The sequence below is a fragment of the Talpa occidentalis genome, unplaced genomic scaffold (assembly GCF_014898055.3).
Source record: "Talpa occidentalis isolate TD23 unplaced genomic scaffold, MPIMG_talOcc4v2.1 talOcc4.14, whole genome shotgun sequence".
Classification (NCBI taxonomy): domain Eukaryota; kingdom Metazoa; phylum Chordata; class Mammalia; order Eulipotyphla; family Talpidae; genus Talpa; species Talpa occidentalis.
Genome location: NW_023601433.1, coordinates 86,127,843 through 86,144,990, shown reverse-complemented (window position 1 = coordinate 86,144,990; position 17,148 = coordinate 86,127,843). Strand labels below are relative to the sequence as shown.

General features: G+C 43.8%; 1 protein-coding gene across 6 annotated transcripts in view; it reads left to right on the top strand.

Moving 5' to 3' along the window:
* The window catches only part of IFT81 (intraflagellar transport 81), a 207,348-nt gene that overhangs the window by 128,828 nt on the left and 61,372 nt on the right, over window positions 1-17,148 (top strand). For 2 of the 6 annotated variants that reach the window (XM_054695357.1, XM_054695356.1), the window contains exons 3-8: window positions 4,507-5,719; window positions 6,825-6,976; window positions 12,045-12,203; window positions 12,711-12,814; window positions 13,582-13,762; window positions 16,375-16,464. In XM_054695357.1, the coding sequence (XP_054551332.1) occupies window positions 12,060-12,203; window positions 12,711-12,814; window positions 13,582-13,762; window positions 16,375-16,464 (519 nt within the window). In that variant the 5' untranslated portion in view covers window positions 4,507-5,719; window positions 6,825-6,976; window positions 12,045-12,059. Of the gene's footprint in view, window positions 1-3,885; window positions 4,118-4,506; window positions 5,720-6,824; window positions 6,977-9,003; window positions 9,125-12,044; window positions 12,204-12,710; window positions 12,815-13,581; window positions 13,763-16,374; window positions 16,465-17,148 lie in introns of those variants that run through there. The other 4 variants (XM_054695359.1, XM_054695358.1, XM_054695360.1 and 1 more) reach the window with 4 other exon arrangements.

Here is a 17,148-nt window from a genome sequence, read left to right as displayed (position 1 = left end):
GCTATTGCAGAAATAGAGATTTGTAGCCACTTAGACCCCACTCTAGGTAACACCCAACATCCGCAGCAGAGCAGAGCAGAGTTGGTGTCAAGGTGAGGTCATTTGCTGTGTGAGCTTGGGCCTGACCTCTCTGACTTTCCTTATGTGTCAAAATAGTTTCAGCAAATTACTGGAAATCCTTCTAGTGAGGTAGTGAAATGTAAACTTGGTGAGGGCAGGGATTATTGTCTGTTTTGATCTCTGTTTCACCAGTACCTGGAATACTTTCTGGCACATATTAGGTGCTCAAATAGGTATTGAACAAATGAAGTGAGGTAATGCCTTTAATTGATAGCTGTTACTACTTATTCAATAACAACAGAGGTTTATCAAGCACCTATTCTATGCCAGCCCCGTTAGGTGCTGGGGCTAGTTGGTGAACAAGAAAGACAAGGTCCCTACCCTCAGGGGGCTTATATTCTGTTGGGGGAGATCTCTAATAGAGTAAATTGAGCTTAGAGATTACTAAGTGCTATGGAAGAAAGTTAGAAGGAGGTGAGTGAGAAGTGTTGTTCAAACCTTTCATTATGACTCAGCCGAAAATGTGTTTATGGTGTGACCCAGTGAACCCACATGAATGTTTAGTAAATGGAAATCAAACTTTCACAAATCAGTTGTGGTCAATTATCTGCAAAGATGTCTGCCAACAATTCAGCAAACACCATTCTTGGCCTGTACAGCCATCCCTCGAGCAGCAAGCAGAGTCCATTTTCCTTTCTTGGAATCTGGGCAGGTCTGAGAACTTACTTTACCAGGAAAACCTCTGGGCACTGTGCTTGTGCTGGGTCTCACCTTCCAGAGGCCTGAGGGCTTTCGCTTTTGTGCCCTTGGTACCCATCTGTCACATAAGGAAGCTCAGGTCAGACCCCCGAGGGACAAGAGACCATGTGAAGAAGTGGCAGCCCACTCTGATGCCCCGGAAGGAGGGAAGCCATCTTGGGTATTCTAGCCTCAGACAGGCCCCTACTAAATTCAGACACAGGGTTACCCCAACCAATACCACGTGGAGCGGAGCTGCCCAGCCAAGCCCTGCTAGCCCGCAGACTTGTGGGAGGAAAGGGATTCTTTTAAGCCAATACATTTGAAATGGTTTAGTAAGCGTGGAAATATTTACTCTTATTCTTTGGGATATATTCTATTTGATTTTGTTTAAAAAATGTAATCAAGACCTGCTAAATTGATTTTAATACCTGCTAATAGGCAGTGATAGAGAATGACTGGTCAATGATTCACTTTGAGGAAGGAGGTCAGAAAAGGCATCGCTGATGAAGGATAGTTGAGCTGAGATCTTGAATGAGGAGCAGGAGCCAGATTAGGGAAGATCTAGCAAGAACAGCCAGACAGACAAAAGGCCTGTGCAGAGGTCTCGAGGCTAGGGTGTGTGTGGTGTGTCTGAGCAACGTAAGGGAAGCCTGTGGTTGGGAATAGAGAGAGAAGAGAGCCCTGAATGCATTAGGTCTTATGCCTTGAGATGCCTGGGGCCTCAGCTAGAGGGAGCAAAGGCCTAGGGTGTGTGGTTGACCTCTCAAGACATGATAACTCATCATTTTTTAAAAATTGGGGTGAGATTCACGAAACATAAAATTCACCATTTTAAAAAATTATTTTTTATTTATGCATACAAGAGCTGGGGTATAGGCCAGAGGTGCAGGGGGTGAGAGGATTCACCAGAGAGAGAGTGGAGAGCAGAACAGGTGGATCTACTGAAATACACTGCTGAGGGGAGCAGCGGGGAGACAGGAGAGGTCTGCTGTGCACTGGGGGTCAGCTCCCTGGCCAGGGATCGAACTTGTGCTGTAGTGGCTGGCAATAGCTTCATAGTGCTAAGACTTAACCCCTTGCACCACCAGGGAGGCTCTTTACCATTTTAAAGGGAACAATTCCTTGGCATTTATCACATTCACAGTATTATGCAGCCATCATCTAGCTGCAGAAGACTCCATCACCCCAAAAGGAAATTCTGAATTTTCTTATCCACGAAACAGTTGCTGTGCATTCTCCTCTCCCCCGTCCCCTGGCACCCCCAATCCTGGCTCTATGGGTTTGCTTTATCTAGATGATTTCATCTGCATGGATCACACACAGGGTCTGTGTCTGCTTCATCCGTCAGCATCATGCTTTCACAGCCCTCCCTGTTGTCACATGTGTCAGCACCTTATTTCTTCCTCTGGCTGAAGAACTGTCGACTGTCTGTTCATACCACATTTGTTCAGGCATCTCTCCATTCGCCCATCATCCTGATTCCATAATCCTACCTCTAACCTTCTTATAGACCTTGATTTGACGTCATTGGCGCAGGAGGGGGAACAGGTTTTGGCAGCATGAAGGAGAAAGCCAATTTGTGCCCTGCTGCTCCTGGCCTTTCCTTGTCCCCTCCCATCAACCTTTCCCTGCTGCTTCTAAGCTTCCTGATGGCCCCAAATGCAGCTCTACTGCTGGTTACCCTTAAATACTCCCCCCTGAATTCTATAAATACACCAACACTCAGCTGGGAAAAAAAGAACTTGAAAGGCATCTGAAATGAAAATACATTTTTTCCCATCATCAGCCAAGTGTTTTCTCTCCATCTCCCCCTCTTGGCTTCTGAGATAAGTGCTTGGATCTCCAGCCCTTCTCCCTACCTGGGAAGGAAGAGGCTCCTCAGCAGAGCCCTTGTAGGCAGAGAAAGCCAGATGGCGTGTGAACGCAGCCTTCCCACACAGAAAATCCCTTTCCTCCCACGTCAGCAGCCAGATAGATGGTCCTTCTTGCAGACTTTACAGAGCCGGTTTTAAACCAGTTTAGTAGGTTGATAAAAATGGCTTTGGGACCCAGACCCACCATGCCTCAGTTTCCTTAAAAAAAAAAAAGCAGAAAAAATAATATTGTTCTGACAGATTTGTCATGAAGATTCAATGAGAGGATGCGGTGGAGGCAGTGTGCTGGGATGAAAATAGCCCCAACTCCAGGCCACACTTGGAACTTCTGGGAGGGAGCCAAGATGGCTTGGAAAAACATGGGCACAGACTTGGTGAACTCCATAAGGCCATTCTGCCTGTCGTTCATGGTATCATGCAACACATAATTCAATTTCTAACTCATTCAGTCTGCCCCCTCCAGCTCTCCACTCCTCCATTTACTTCCCTGCTGGGAGCCCAGTCAGCTTGGATGGGGTGGGCCTGGTGGTCCCTTTGGCACCCCAGTAATGGGAGGCCAGGTAGGGATCATAGGGTAGGTGGAGAGTGGGGTGAAGACTGGCTGCCTCTAAAGGCTCCTGGGAGGCAGCCTTCTCCCTGAGCTCTTCTGTGAACCTCTGGTGCCCATACCCTTTCTTGCTGCTGATTCCAGCCTAGAATAGGAGTGGCTGCCTTTGTGGGTTTTCTAAGCCCCGCCCACATCTATATAAATAGTCCTTTATTCAGCTGTCTCCTTTGCCCAGAGTGCGCCATCTTTATGGGGCCGGGAAGCTGACTGCTACAGAGCTTACCCACTTAGCCCATGACTGGATCTGCAAGAAGAAGTGTATTATTTAATAATCCACTGAAATCCAACTCCCAGCTGGCACTCTGCCCCTGCTGTACACATATCCTGGGTCCCTGAGTCCTTTCCCTGCAGAGCTCTGTCAGTGGCCTACCCTCTCCCCCTGCCACAGGGGTCACCCCCTGCCCCAGGTTGCCTGGCCTTTTTGGCCCGGTGGCATCAAGGCTTCAATGTCAGTCTTGTGAGAAGAGTTCTGGGCATACTTCAAGCCACTGGGCTCTCACTGTGGCCTCCCCGGGCATTTCTGCTCTCTTAGAAGCTGCCCAGACTTACCACCCCCTGGTCTTTCCCAGTCTTCTTAGCCTCTTTCTTCTCTCCTTATTCTAGAAGGAACTTCCCTTCTCCACCAACCCCCCTGGAGGACCAGCAGTACCATCTCCCTCAAAGACTTCAGAACTTTACAAAAAAGAAAAGGACAGCTTTTGATTTCAACTTGCGAAACTCAAGGCAGGGCACATTGTTTCCAGAGGAGGGGAAACAGAAGGAGAACACACATAAATGAATATTTTAATAAATTCTGAAACATATGTGACATATTTAACATGGTTCCTGACATACAGTAAGTACTCAGTAAGCGGTGACCTGGTTTTTTGTTCTTAGCCCAGGAAGAACGCTGGGAGCCTCCTATATTTCAATCCTGCCTGATAACCAGGGAGTTACTATGAATTACATACTATTTTGACAGCTCTGCATTGCCCATTAATTTCACAAAACCCATTAAAAAAACCATTTGACAAAAATGTAGTACCAGGCATACATTTAATAAGACCTCCGGCATCTCATCCATTCAGTTGAATGTTTCACATATAATCTGTCTGGTTACCTTTTAGAAAAGCACATTCTGCCCCTGAACATACCCACAAGAGTAAACTGTCAGAGCAGACAATTTAGGATATCTGCACCATTCATTTCAGGTTTCTGTTTAAATTTAATTTCTTTTCTCTCCAGGTAACCTAGATGGCAAAGGCATTAAATGACGATGAATGGGTATCAGAATAACCCACTTCTGAATGTCTTCCTGAACCTGGGTCATTTTCCCCAACTTTAAAAGAATGAGATAAGTGGGCAGCATGCAGAGTAGCCGCAGATGGGATCTCATCTTGACAACTGGCATTTGCTGAATACTCGTGCAGCATCCAGAAATATCTCCTGGTCAGAATGAAAGGTCTAAATTTAATACCAAAACCAGAAAATTGGCTTGGCTTCCCTGTACTTTGCACAGGAAAGTTCTTGTTTGGAACTTCTGACATGAGAAGGGACTGGGGATATTATGTCCATGGCATCGTCAGGTATTTGTAGACCTCACGGGTCTGCTGTGAGCTGAAGACCTAATTTGGCCCACTGTGGAAGCCTGCACCAAGGAAAGATCACATGTTGGATGGGAAGCAGGGAGAAGGTTTGCCAGGAGAGAAACTCCACACAATAGGTACAGGTTCATTTCTTCCTCTTCTCGTTTTGCTTACCAGGCCTGAAGGACACACTACCTTTTCTGACAATCGGTTTGGGACATCAGTTGTTCATGTTTACACAGCATTTATTACCTTTGGTAATAGAATTCAGCCCTTCCTTTTGGGGAGTCACCCTCATCCCGTCTATTATTATGTCAATAAGAGTCATATCAACTGATTCAAGAATGGACTGACACACTTCAGACCAATGAGAGATGGCCCTGAGAATTTGCTAGAAGTATTCGAAGAAAAGATTCTTTTTTTTACTGAGGTTGCTAGGTTGGAAGAATGAAAGTCTGTTGCTACTAACAGCCCATTCAGAAGAAAGTGCAATAAGAGACAGAGAGAAGGAGAGTGTCAAGAGACCATCATTGAGTTCCTAGATCAAGCCATACCTGAAGGTAGGGATAACCTTAGACTTCACAATTACATGAAGTAATGGCTCTTCTTAATTTTATCTTATACTAAAAGGAGTCTTTAAAAACACACTAGACCGGGTGATTTCTCCCCCTTTGAATAACCAGAAAGAAGGTCACGACTGTGGATGGTTCTTGCAGTAACTACATGGTGAAATAAAGGAGTTGCAGGGGGCAGTTTCTGGTTCCTTCCTCACCTCCCCTGCGCCTCTTCCCCACCCTCTTCTCCACTGGAGACCAGTGAGCATTTAACAGCACATTTCCACGGAACAGCATCTTCTTATCAGGGGACTTCAGGTGAGAAACATATTGGGAATTTTAGTGTTTTATTATCAAGGGACAAGTCAATTTCAGCTATAGTCTGTAGTCACAACCTTAAAGCTCTAGAGAATCCACAACCTTGGGTCCTGCAGTCTATTATCATAGGCACCCAAGAGGCCAAGTTAACAGACATTGAAATGAAAACACTAATCCAAGAATGAATGCCCCTGCCCCACTGACCCACACCGCTGACCCTATTCATCTCAGCCAATGGAAGTGCTTTACCCATAAAGGAGCGATGTACACGAAGGTTCTTAGCACCAAAAGGTAGAAAAAATTCAATAAAGGTTGATTATTCTGCCATAAAATGGAGTGAAGTACTGAGTGATGCTCCAACATGTGTGAATTTTGAAAACATGCTAAGTAAAAGAAGCCAGACACAAAGAGCCTCATATATTATGGTTTATATGAAACGTACAGAAAAAAGCAAATCCATAGACAAGGAAAGCAGATTACTGGTGGCCAGGCCCTGGGAAGTGCTGGGGTTTTTTCCACAGCAAACTGGGAGATGATGGCTAAAGGGAAGGGGATTTCTTTTAGGGACAATGGAAATGTCCTGAAATGAGAGAGTGCTGATGGTTGCACAATTTGGTGAGTGCTAAGAGCGCCTAAACTGTTCACTTTAAAAGAGCATGATGTCTGCTGGTAAATTATATCTTAGTAAAGCTATTTAGAAAACAAATGCATCAGAGTAGGAATGGGAATCTTTCAGGAGAGCTGTCTCCCATCACCAGGACTTCCTGTCAGCCATTAAAAATGGCAAATGGCGTGCAGCCAAGAGAGTTTACAAGGAAGATTCTTAGGGAAAGGCATCTTTACATGCATGGTTTGATTTGTGATTAGAAATGTCTTCCCAGCAGTGTCTTCACAGTTGTTGCTGAGAAGTTTCTCCTGGAACCCCATGAACCTCCAAGGTTTCAACTTAAGTGAATCAGAGCGAGGCAGCAAGACTTCCTTTGGCCTCAGATAGGCAGGGACTCAGTATGGACAGTCCCTTCCGCGTCTCTTTCTTTTTGCTAACTTCTCAGTATATGGAACCCAGGAAGCATGTTAACTGGCCTCCAATTCTTCTCTGTTCCAGAGCAACCACATTAAGGATAAAATCCATTCAAGTTTGAGTGCGAGTGGATTCCGTTGCTTACTAGAATATACACAGGATTGCATCTTCGTAACTGAAAATATAGTGTTTCTATGACAGCATCGACAGGCAGAGGAGGAACTAAAAACTACTAGGTATGACGGTGTTATCTTTCTATAGCCTACATCTGTAGATCCTATAGAAGCAGTCATCTAATCATTGCACTTTTTAAAAAAGAAGAAAAAACGGTAAAATGTCCTTAGGTCTTCCAATGTCAGCTACTATTCTAATCACTTTACCTGTATTAACTCACTTCATTCTCTCATCTGCCCTTTGGGGAAAGTATTTTTCTAGCCACATTTTTATTTTTTAAGATTTATTTATTTTTATACAAGCACTGGGGTAAAGCCAAAGGCATGGGAGGGTGAAAAAATTCACCAGAGACAGAGCATGGAGCAAAACAGGCAGACAGACCAAAGACACTGCTGAGGGGAGCAGCGGATGAAACAGGAGAGGTCTGCCGCACCATGTGGGTAGCTCCCTGGCAGGCCGGGAATCGAACCGGCACTGCAGAGGCTGCCGACAGCTTCACAGCGCTGCGCTCAACCCGCTGTGCCACCAGGGAGGCCCTAGCCACATTTTTAAAAAGAGGAAACAGAAGCCCAGAGAGAGGAGGCCATACAAGGTAGACCCAGAATTCAAGCCCAGGCATCCAAGAGCAGCTGCCCACCCAGCCCACAGACGCCACGAATCAGTCCCTTGTGTAAATCTTTGGTTGTTTCTCCCAGTTATTTGTTCAAGATTCCAAGCGCTGCCTCCTACAGTTGCTCTTGAGTGTCTGTGAGCCGGGATGGGTCTGTCTGCTCTCCAAGTACCTTGCAGGGGCACCTTGTCTTGATAGTTCAATCATCAGAAGGCAGTCAGCCAAGAACCCGACCTGGAATGTTCTGTTCCCTCTGCCTGAAAACCTCCCCCACACTTTCCTATTTCACTAATCCTTAAATATCACTTTGTCTGATGGAACTGTCTGGAGAGTATGGCCCCCTTGAGCCACAAAATTGGGACCTTTCAGCTGGGTGCTGCATCACTGGCTGCTTTTTTAATATAGCATTTAGCATTGTTGTATTGGTGTTACTCAGTCAGATGTCTCCCCTCCTGCACCAGACTGTCAGCTCTGTGACCAGGTCGTGACCAGGTGGGTAAGTCCTGCTCTGCAGTGCCTTCCTAGCGCCAGTGTGGGCATGTGGGGAGAGCCTCATGAGGAATTTGTTGTTCTAAGTCGATGCTCAATCTGTAGTTGGTTTCTTCTAAGATGTCTAAGCAGGCAAGTCAATTTTCAGAGTGTAAGGAATTTCACTTGTTTTCCCTTTTTTTCATTGCCAGCTGACATCATCTCCATTCTAATAGGGGTGCTTTCAAAACACTAGTCACTACCTCAGGTCTCCCCCAGGCGGCTGGGACCATCCTGGGGTTCCTTGTCAATCCTAGTTTGAGTCTCCCGTGATGGGTATGAAGACCTTACTTCTGCCTGCCCCACAGTGACCTTCACGAAGCCACAAGGAGGGCTTCATTTATGTCCGCAGGTGCCTAAAAGAGGCGCTCGTGGAGTCTTCAGGCCATTGATTTTTTTTTTTTTTAGGTTCTCAACTTTTTTTTTAATTACTGGATTAAAAACAGTTTAATTCCCAGTACAGACGACGTGACACAGAAGCTGCTCTCTCTGTGCAATGTCTCCTTTTTTCCATCCTCTGCAATCGTTCCTACGCGTAACCGCATATGCAGACACTTGGGTCAAAATCCTAAACGTGAAGCCCAAACCAAAGGCTCCCTCCTCAGGGGCGTCGTCGGCCTTTGGGTGATGAATGGACGGGCGGGCGAGCACGCGGTCTGCACAGGCGAGCGAGCGAGTCTGTGAAATGCAGACTGCAGGACGTTCGGCAACTTTGCAGACGCGACAGCTCCGCAGGTCTCCAGGCTGTCGGCCGAGGCGTCCAGCCCTCGAGCCCGCGGCACCCGGGCCCACCCCCGTCTCCCCTTCCCGAGGCCCACGCGCCCCCAGCCCGCGCCAGCCCGCGGCCGCCGCTCCCCTCGAGCCCGGGGCGCCCGCCCCGCCCTCGCCCCGCCCCCTCGCCCCGCCCCCCTCGCCCCGCCCCGCCGGAAGCGCGCCGGCCCGCCCCGCCGGAAATGACGTACGCCACGGCCTAGCAACCGTTACCAAGGAGCTCATCTCTAGCAACCCACTGGCGCCCCAAAGCTTTTTGGGGGGTGGGGAAAGAAAAGTGGTTTCGAGAGGACAATTGGAGGTAACCTCGCCAACCCGCGGTCGGAAATGCCCCCGAACCCCGAGATAGAACTCCCGCCCCCTCCTCTTTACAGTGCAGCGAGTCGCGGGGTCCCCGCAGGGAAGCCCCACGTCGGGGATCGGGCCCCGGGGCGGCCTCGCTGCCCTCCAGGCTGCTCCCCAGCGGGAGGGGCCGCACGGCTCAGCAGCCCCCGCGAGGAACCCGTCGAATTTGGGGTCCCCTGTCCCGGCCCCCCCAGCCCCGGCGGCGGGCGCCCTGCTGTGGGGGTCCGTCGGAGGCGGAGGGCCCGCGGGGGCCGGCCCGGGCGGGCGGCGGGTTCCTGCGCCGAGTCGAGCCCCGGACGCGCCCGTCCTGGTTTAACGCCGCCCGCCGGGGCCTCGGCTCCCGAAGTGGGGGAGCGGGTGGCCCAGCCGGCGACCGGCCCCCCGAGGCCTGAGTAATTGCTTTTGCTAATTTTAGAGCGCAGAGCCCGCCGGGCACAGACACCCACCTGTTCTGCACCTCGCTGTCCTTAGCTGGTGACCCCTGAAAGCCGGTGGGCGGCTAGGGGGAGACCCCCACCTTGTTTCTTTTCCCCTCCAGGTGACATTTGCCACGTTTGTACAGTTACTCAATTTTGTTCTTGAAGGAGAAGGAATGTGATTCTAATGATTTCTAAATCATTAAATATATATGCGCGTGAAGGTCATGACGTGGACTTTTACGTAAACTACTTTTAACAAGGGAAAACTTGCCTCTGTGATGTGGATTTTTGATTGAGGTTTTTCTTTTATAGCTTAAAGGGAACCTCAGATTTATAAATTCCATTGGTTACTCGGGGCTTTTTTTTTTTTTTAAGCCAAAATATGCAACTACTCGTAATTTTATCATAATTGTGGAAAAATTTTATCTTTACATTTTGATGTTAGACTTAATATCCAGCACCACCCACTCAACCTGAGAGACCTATTATTTCAGAGCGGCCCCCACTAATATCTTAGATAAAATGGCATCTACCCCTTTCATGGCTAAAAGCAATTAGGAAACACTGAAGTAATTTTTTCTTTAATTTTTTAGCATTGCATTGGAATTTTAAAAATTCATTTAAATATCTACTAATTTAAAAAATGGTCTGCCCGCAAAATTTCTATCATTTATTCCCCTAAACAAGTGATAAATGAATGCAGGAAACAATGAGAAAGAACTTGGATAAAGCTGTTTTAGCTTTGACCTATGATGGAGTGCTCTGGTGGTTGCTGTGGTGTGGTAACAAATAGCATACAGTATTCTAAACACATGTTACCTCTATAAAAAAATTAAATAATGACGCTTAGGATTTGCACTTTTGGAAAGGGGGGAATGGAGAATAGTCCTTCTAGGAGGAAAAAACAGTATTAACAGATGTCAGAGGAAAGTCAGAGGGTCAAAACTCTTTGGGAAGCAGTGACTATTTCTGTTGGCTGAAGGTGGAAAGAGTGCAAGGCTGAATGGAGCTAGACCTAGAGAGTCTAGAAACCCAAGAAGTCTGGGCTTTATTTTATAGGCTAAGAGAAGGCTACAGATGATTTGGAATGGGAGAGGTGGGACTGAAAACATGAGGCTCTTATCATATTGAATGCAAAGGAAATAAAGGCCTGAGTTTCTCAGGGGCTGGAGAAGCCTCTGCCTACAATACCAAGTTGATAACACAAATGGGTGAGAAATGCTTGGTGGAGGAAAACCAAACAGAACCAAAGAGCTTGTGCCCCAGTTAAAGAGTACAGCCTCTATACAGCTTTGGTTGGTGGCCCTGCGCAATCATGGGCCCAGACTTACCAGATCTGAGTTTCAAGAGAAATCAGAAATCTGGAATTGCACGGGCTGCTATTAAAAAAAGAAGAAAAGAATTGGTCGAGGGTGAGTAGAACGTGCATCTATGGAAGTGCAAAAGTGTAACCCCCAAAGTTAAAATAAAACTTAAAAAAACAGGCCTCTCTCATGGCGCAGGCGGTTGAGAACAGCGCTGTGAAGCTGTTGGTCAGCCTCTGCAGCACGGGTTTATCCCTGCTGGCCACGGAGTTACCCGCATGGTGCAGCAGACCTCTCCTGTCTCTCCTGCTGCTCCCTTCAGCAGTGTATTTCAGTCAGTCTGCCTGCTCTGTTCCCCGCTCTGTCTCTGGTGAATCCTCTCACCCTCCCGAACATCTGGCCCGTACCCCAGTTCTTGTATAAATAAGTAAATCTTTTTAATAAATAAATAAATTTAAACTTAAAAAATATTTGAAAGTGAATAAGTGAATAAATGAATAAAGTGAATAAATATTTTAATATTTATGAATAAGTGAATAAGTGAATAAATATTTTATATCAAGAAGGTAGGAAAGGATCAGACTAACGGTGAACTCACAGCAAGATAATATTAATAGTAAAGGAAGAGCAGAAATAGAAAACAAAAAAATAAAAGGATCAGTGAAAGCCAAGGTTTATTCTGCAATGAAAACCTCCAAAAACAGAAATAGAAATAAAAAAACTTGAATAAATGAATAGCAATGAAACAAAAAAAACAAGCAGAAATTAGAAGCCTCTCTGCAGTCTAACAAGTTTTTAGCCCTGAGTAGAATTTAAAGCTGAATGGGAGAGATGTTAGGATTTATTATTTATTATAATAGGTTGGGTTTATTATGCATTTGTCTGTGGTAACTCAGTGTTATTTCAGATGATTGTTACCACACCAGATGCTGTGCAAAAACATTCAGCATCAAATGTTAATACAACATACTGCAGCTTTCATCATATAGTCTTCACAGTCCGATTTCTTTCAATAAAATAACTCTTTCATGGCACTTTCTATGTCATGTAGAATTATACTTTTCACGCCTATTTCCTATGAACTTGATGCTGATTTCCCCCCAAAACTTGTCAATACTGAGGCCTTTTTTCTCTATTTTTATTCTCATTTAAGTTGTAAGACCTAATTATGAGCGATCAGATCAAATTCATTGTGGACAGTCTCAATAAGGAGCCTTTTAGGAAGAACTATAACTTAATCACCTTTGATTCCCTGGAGCCAATGCAACTCTTACAAGTTCTCAATGATGTTCTTGCTGAGATTGACCCAAAGGTAAGAGTTTCTTCTTTCTTCCTCTATGATGAAAAGGGTGGCAGCAAAGTCAGTTTGTGGTCTGAGTCTCAGGGAAATTATGAACCTCTCCAGGCCTTATTTTTGGTGTCTATATAGAAATAGTAAATTATCTTTAAGTGTTCTTTACCAGCTCGAAATTAAATTATCTACTTGTACCTTATTTGGAAACAGTTTCTCTACTTTCAGACATAAATAGATTTGGTGCTGGAATGAAAATGCTTTTACAAAAGGCTTTATTGTACTGCAAGTCAGCTCACGCCTCATATACACTGGTCTTTTCCATTGGAGATTTTTTTAAGCTTGACATTTTCGATATGAATCCTGACCTGACTTGTACGTACCCTCACATGGAATCTGGGGCCTCTATACTTAATCTGTCTTATGAAGAGACCTTTTATGCTCTGTTAGTACAATTTTGTCAGTGAGTTTAAATATTGTTCATTGTTAAATATACAACAATAACATATTTTTCAATTCCTTTGTTAGCAAGTTGTTGATATCAGAGAGGAGATGCCAGAGCAGACAGCCAAACGGATGTTGAGCCTTCTTGGTATCCTTAAATACAAACCACCAGGAAATGCCACAGACATGTAAGAATCTTACCGCTTGTTGCTTTCTTAAAACTGTGCTTTAATAGCCAAACCTTGATGGCACCATTAGTCTTCCTAGGCCAGACTTAGTCTCTCTAGTCCTCAGACACTGAATCTCAAGATAATCTTGAACTTTTAATTTCATGCACAACTTTTAATTTCTGAAGCAAGTCAATTCTTCCTCCTAATCAAAAAAAGACAGATAAACCCAGTTCACTTTCTCATTTATCTGCTATCCTTGATAAAAAACAATGAAGTGTTAAGGCTGACTATACTGGTTAAAGGTTCAGCACAACCTCCCCACCTACCCGAGTGACATGTTAACAGCATGATTTTAATTTTTTTTAATGTTTATGCATACAAGAACTGGGGTAGAGGCCAGAGGTGTGGGGCTAAGATTCACCAGAGACAGAGTGGGGAACAAAACAGGCAGATTGACTGAAATACACTGCTGAGGAGAGCAGCGGGAGAGTCAGGAGAGGTCTGCTGCGCCATGTGGGATGCTCCCTGGCTGGGGATCAAACTTGTGCTGCAGAGCCTGTGGATAGCTTCATAAGGTTGCATCTTCTGCACCACCAGGGAAGCCCACAGCATAATTTTATGCTTAATGTATATATGGACTTTAGAATAGCTTTGCTTTTATCTTTTTAAAATTGTAATGGAAAGCAGGCAGGAAATGATAAATCGTATTTTGAGCAAATGCTATTGCTTTTCTAAGTTAACTTACAAGCTTCTGTATGTGTGTATGTGTTTATTTTCTTTTATAGGAGTACCTTTCGTCAGGGCTTGGTGATTGGAAGTAAACCTGTAATTTACCCAGTTCTCCACTGGCTTCTTCAGAGGACTAATGAACTGAAGAAAAGAGCATACTTAGCTCGTTTTTTAATAAAACTTGAGGTACCAAGTGAGTTTCTTCAGGATGAAATCGTGGCTGATACCAACAAACAGGTATCCAACACATAAATGGTATCTGTAATGGATTTCAAGGTGCACATGTTCAAATACACGTTAATCTCTTTTTTCCTTTATTTGCTGTTTCTGTAGTTTCAGATGGCACCAAAAGCTAACCGTTATCAGCTAATGTTCAAGCATAATCATGTATTAAAATAGTGATTTTTGCACATAAATATCATTACTGATAGGGTAAATGAATAGAAAATTCCTGAAATTAGGATTTTAGAATAATGTATTCCTTAAGAATTGTGGGTAAGTAGGATCCTGGGTTCGGAATTGCTCATCAGTTAGGTGACTATACAGTTTGTCATCCAAATCTGAGAGAAAGGAGCTATCATAATAATTACACCAGGACAAAAGGGATAAATTAACACTAGTCCTGGCAAATTGGAAATGGGATCCTCCCACGTGGGTTGTGTGTGGGCAGAGAAGCTGGTGTTGAGATCTCAAAGGCTTTCCCAGTCAGAGAGAAGACAGAGAAGGAGCCTGGAATTTAAAATTTCAGTGCACATTCCCTACCAGAGTGTCGTGATAATGGGTTCTGGCATTAACTACTGAGGATTCTGACTAGTTGGCTCCTGGTCCTGGGATTTCAAAGCACATTGCTGATCAAAGACTATGGAAAGAAAGGATTCAGGTTTAAAATTTCAAAGGACTTTGATTTTAAGAAAAGTGCCTCTGTTTAGCACTTTGTTCTTTTACTCCAGAGTGTGTACACAGACTGATTTGTGCTACTTGTGAGTAGTTTGTCGACTTGTCACTCCTAATAGATTGTGAGATCTGTGGAGACAGGTTTCACATCTTGGCTATCTATGCTTTCCTCCAGGGTTTGGCGTGTGCTCCAAATTTTTTTTATCCAAATATTTTCATATTGGGCCTCCCCTGGTGGCGCAGCGGTTGAGCACTGGGCTGCGAAGCTGCCCGCAGCCTTTGCAGTACCAGTTCGATCCCCAGCCTCTGGTGAGGGTCCCATATGGTACAGCAGACCTCTCCTATCTCGCCCACTGCTCCCCTCAGCAGTGTATTTTGTCGGTCTGCCTGTTCTGTTCCCCGCTCTGTCTCTGGTGAATTCTCTCACCCTCCCACACTTCTGACTATACCCAGTGCTTGTATAAATAAATAAATAAATCTTTAAAAAAAATTTTTCATCCAAAGTACTGTTATTTGTGGTAACCATGGTCGTCACTGAAAATAGAGTGAATATTGATCTCTTAAGATGTTTCTAGGATTGAAAGTTTTGCGCAAATAATGTCAAATGTTATGGGAGAAGAACAGTGGAATGAGACCACCTCTCCTTGCCCTTTAGGGTTTCATATAATGTAGGAAATAGAGTGTAAATGTGAAATAGTCTCTCCTACTCTGCCCCACCAATAAATTTGATAAAAACTAATTCCTCTACAGGAAGTTTATGCATAGTTTTTACTAAACATACTCTACTAATTAGTGGAAGAATTAGTGACAATAATAGAGGTATGTTTGTTCTTGAAACATGTTTGAGATGTACATATAAAATGATTTACACATTTAGCCAGTCATTAGCAGAAACCCCAGTAAAATATACACATTGTCTTTTTGAATGAAGAGTTTTAGAATGATTAATTTACAGATTTTTAGATATGATCAGGCAAGAAAATAGTAATTTCCTGCCATTGCCCATGAAAAACTACTTTTTAAAATTTTTAGGTAATAGTTGGATTTTTTTTTTTCATTCACTGAACTATTTTTTATTCAACACCCAAATTGGCTATGTACACTGCTAGGCTCCAGAGATAGTCAAGTGTATACAAGCAATATGATTTTTTTTTTTTAAGATTTATTCATTTATTTATACAAGCACTGGGTACAGTCAGAAGCGCGGGAGGGTGAGAGAATTCACCAGAGCCAGAGCAGGGAGCAGAGGAGGCAGAAGAACAGAAGTACACTGCTGAGGGGAGCAGCGGGCAACAGGAGAGGTCTGCGCGCCATACGGGACCCTCCTCCAGTGGCCAGGGAGCAGCCGGGGATCGAACTGGTGCCTCAGAGGCTGCGGGCAGCTTCGCAACCCAGCGCTCAACCGCTGCGCCACTGGGGAGGCCCAGCAATATGATTTTTGTCCTTATGGCTCTTACTATGCTAGAGACAGACCAGTAACTAGGCAATTGTAATTTTACATGATACATACCCTGATATCATGATACTCTGATAATAGGATAGATACAGGACTGGAGTGGGCTTCTCTGAATATAAATGGTATCTATGCTGAGACCTGAAGGATGAATGAGCATTACCCAAGTTAAGGTAGAGAAGGTCATAGAGTGTTATCGGCGGGATGGAGGTGTATAAACTAAAGGCAAAAGCTTGGTGTCTTCCTAGGCCTGAAAGAAGATTCAACATAGCCAAGGTATACAGTGTGAGGTAGGAAAGTAATCAGTGAGGAAGCTAGAGAAGTAGTCAGTGACCAGATTATAAACACCAGTGTTTTTGTGTCTCACATAAATGTTTCAGGATGTATTTTTGTGCTGTTCTGCAATGATGTAAGTAGTTGCTGTAAGTTAACAGATAATCTAATTCAGAAAAGCCTACTAGATTTGGTCATTAGTTTGTAACTTTCTAACTTGTCCTTTTAGTATGAAGAGTTGATGGAAGCCTTTAAAACTTTGCATAAAGAATGTGAGCAGCTCAAGACATCTGGATTTTCTACAGCAGAAATAAGAAGGGTAAAGAAAAGAAACTATAATCATATTTTTTGGATTTTAATGGTAGAGCTAGCATTTTTGTTTTTAATTCATTATGAGTCAAGACTACATATACCCTTTTTTATCTTTCTATTTATTAAAAATATTTAATAACTAAATAATTTTATTATTTAGTTATTTTAATAACTAAATAATATTCAATAGTGTGGAAGTTGTTTTGTTCTCATTTTTTTTTGGTTATAGATAATGCAATGATTATCTTCTACATAAGTTTTTTTTACACCTGTGATTGTTTTCTTAAAATAAATTTCTAAAAATGGAATTGCTTATTAAAGCATATGGAAATTTTTAGGAATTTGATGCATCCTACTTAATATTCTCCCAAAAAAAGCATTTTTACATTTACACCAGGCATTTAGGTTCTTTCTACAAACTCTTACTAATTCTCAATTTCATGGATTTTGAATTCTTAGCATTCCTGAATTATCATTGCCAGTTTTATCTTCTCATTCAGTCGGGGAACGTTGGAAGTTGCTTCCTTAGAGAAGTCTTCCCTGATTCCCTAGATAGATTAGTTCCCCCAGTTCTTTTTGTTTCATAACACTTACTATACATATAATATTCTAATAGCTGTCTTCCCAAGTTTAATTCATATGAGGTCAAGGATTATATCTATATATCTTTTTCACTCTATACTATAGCATA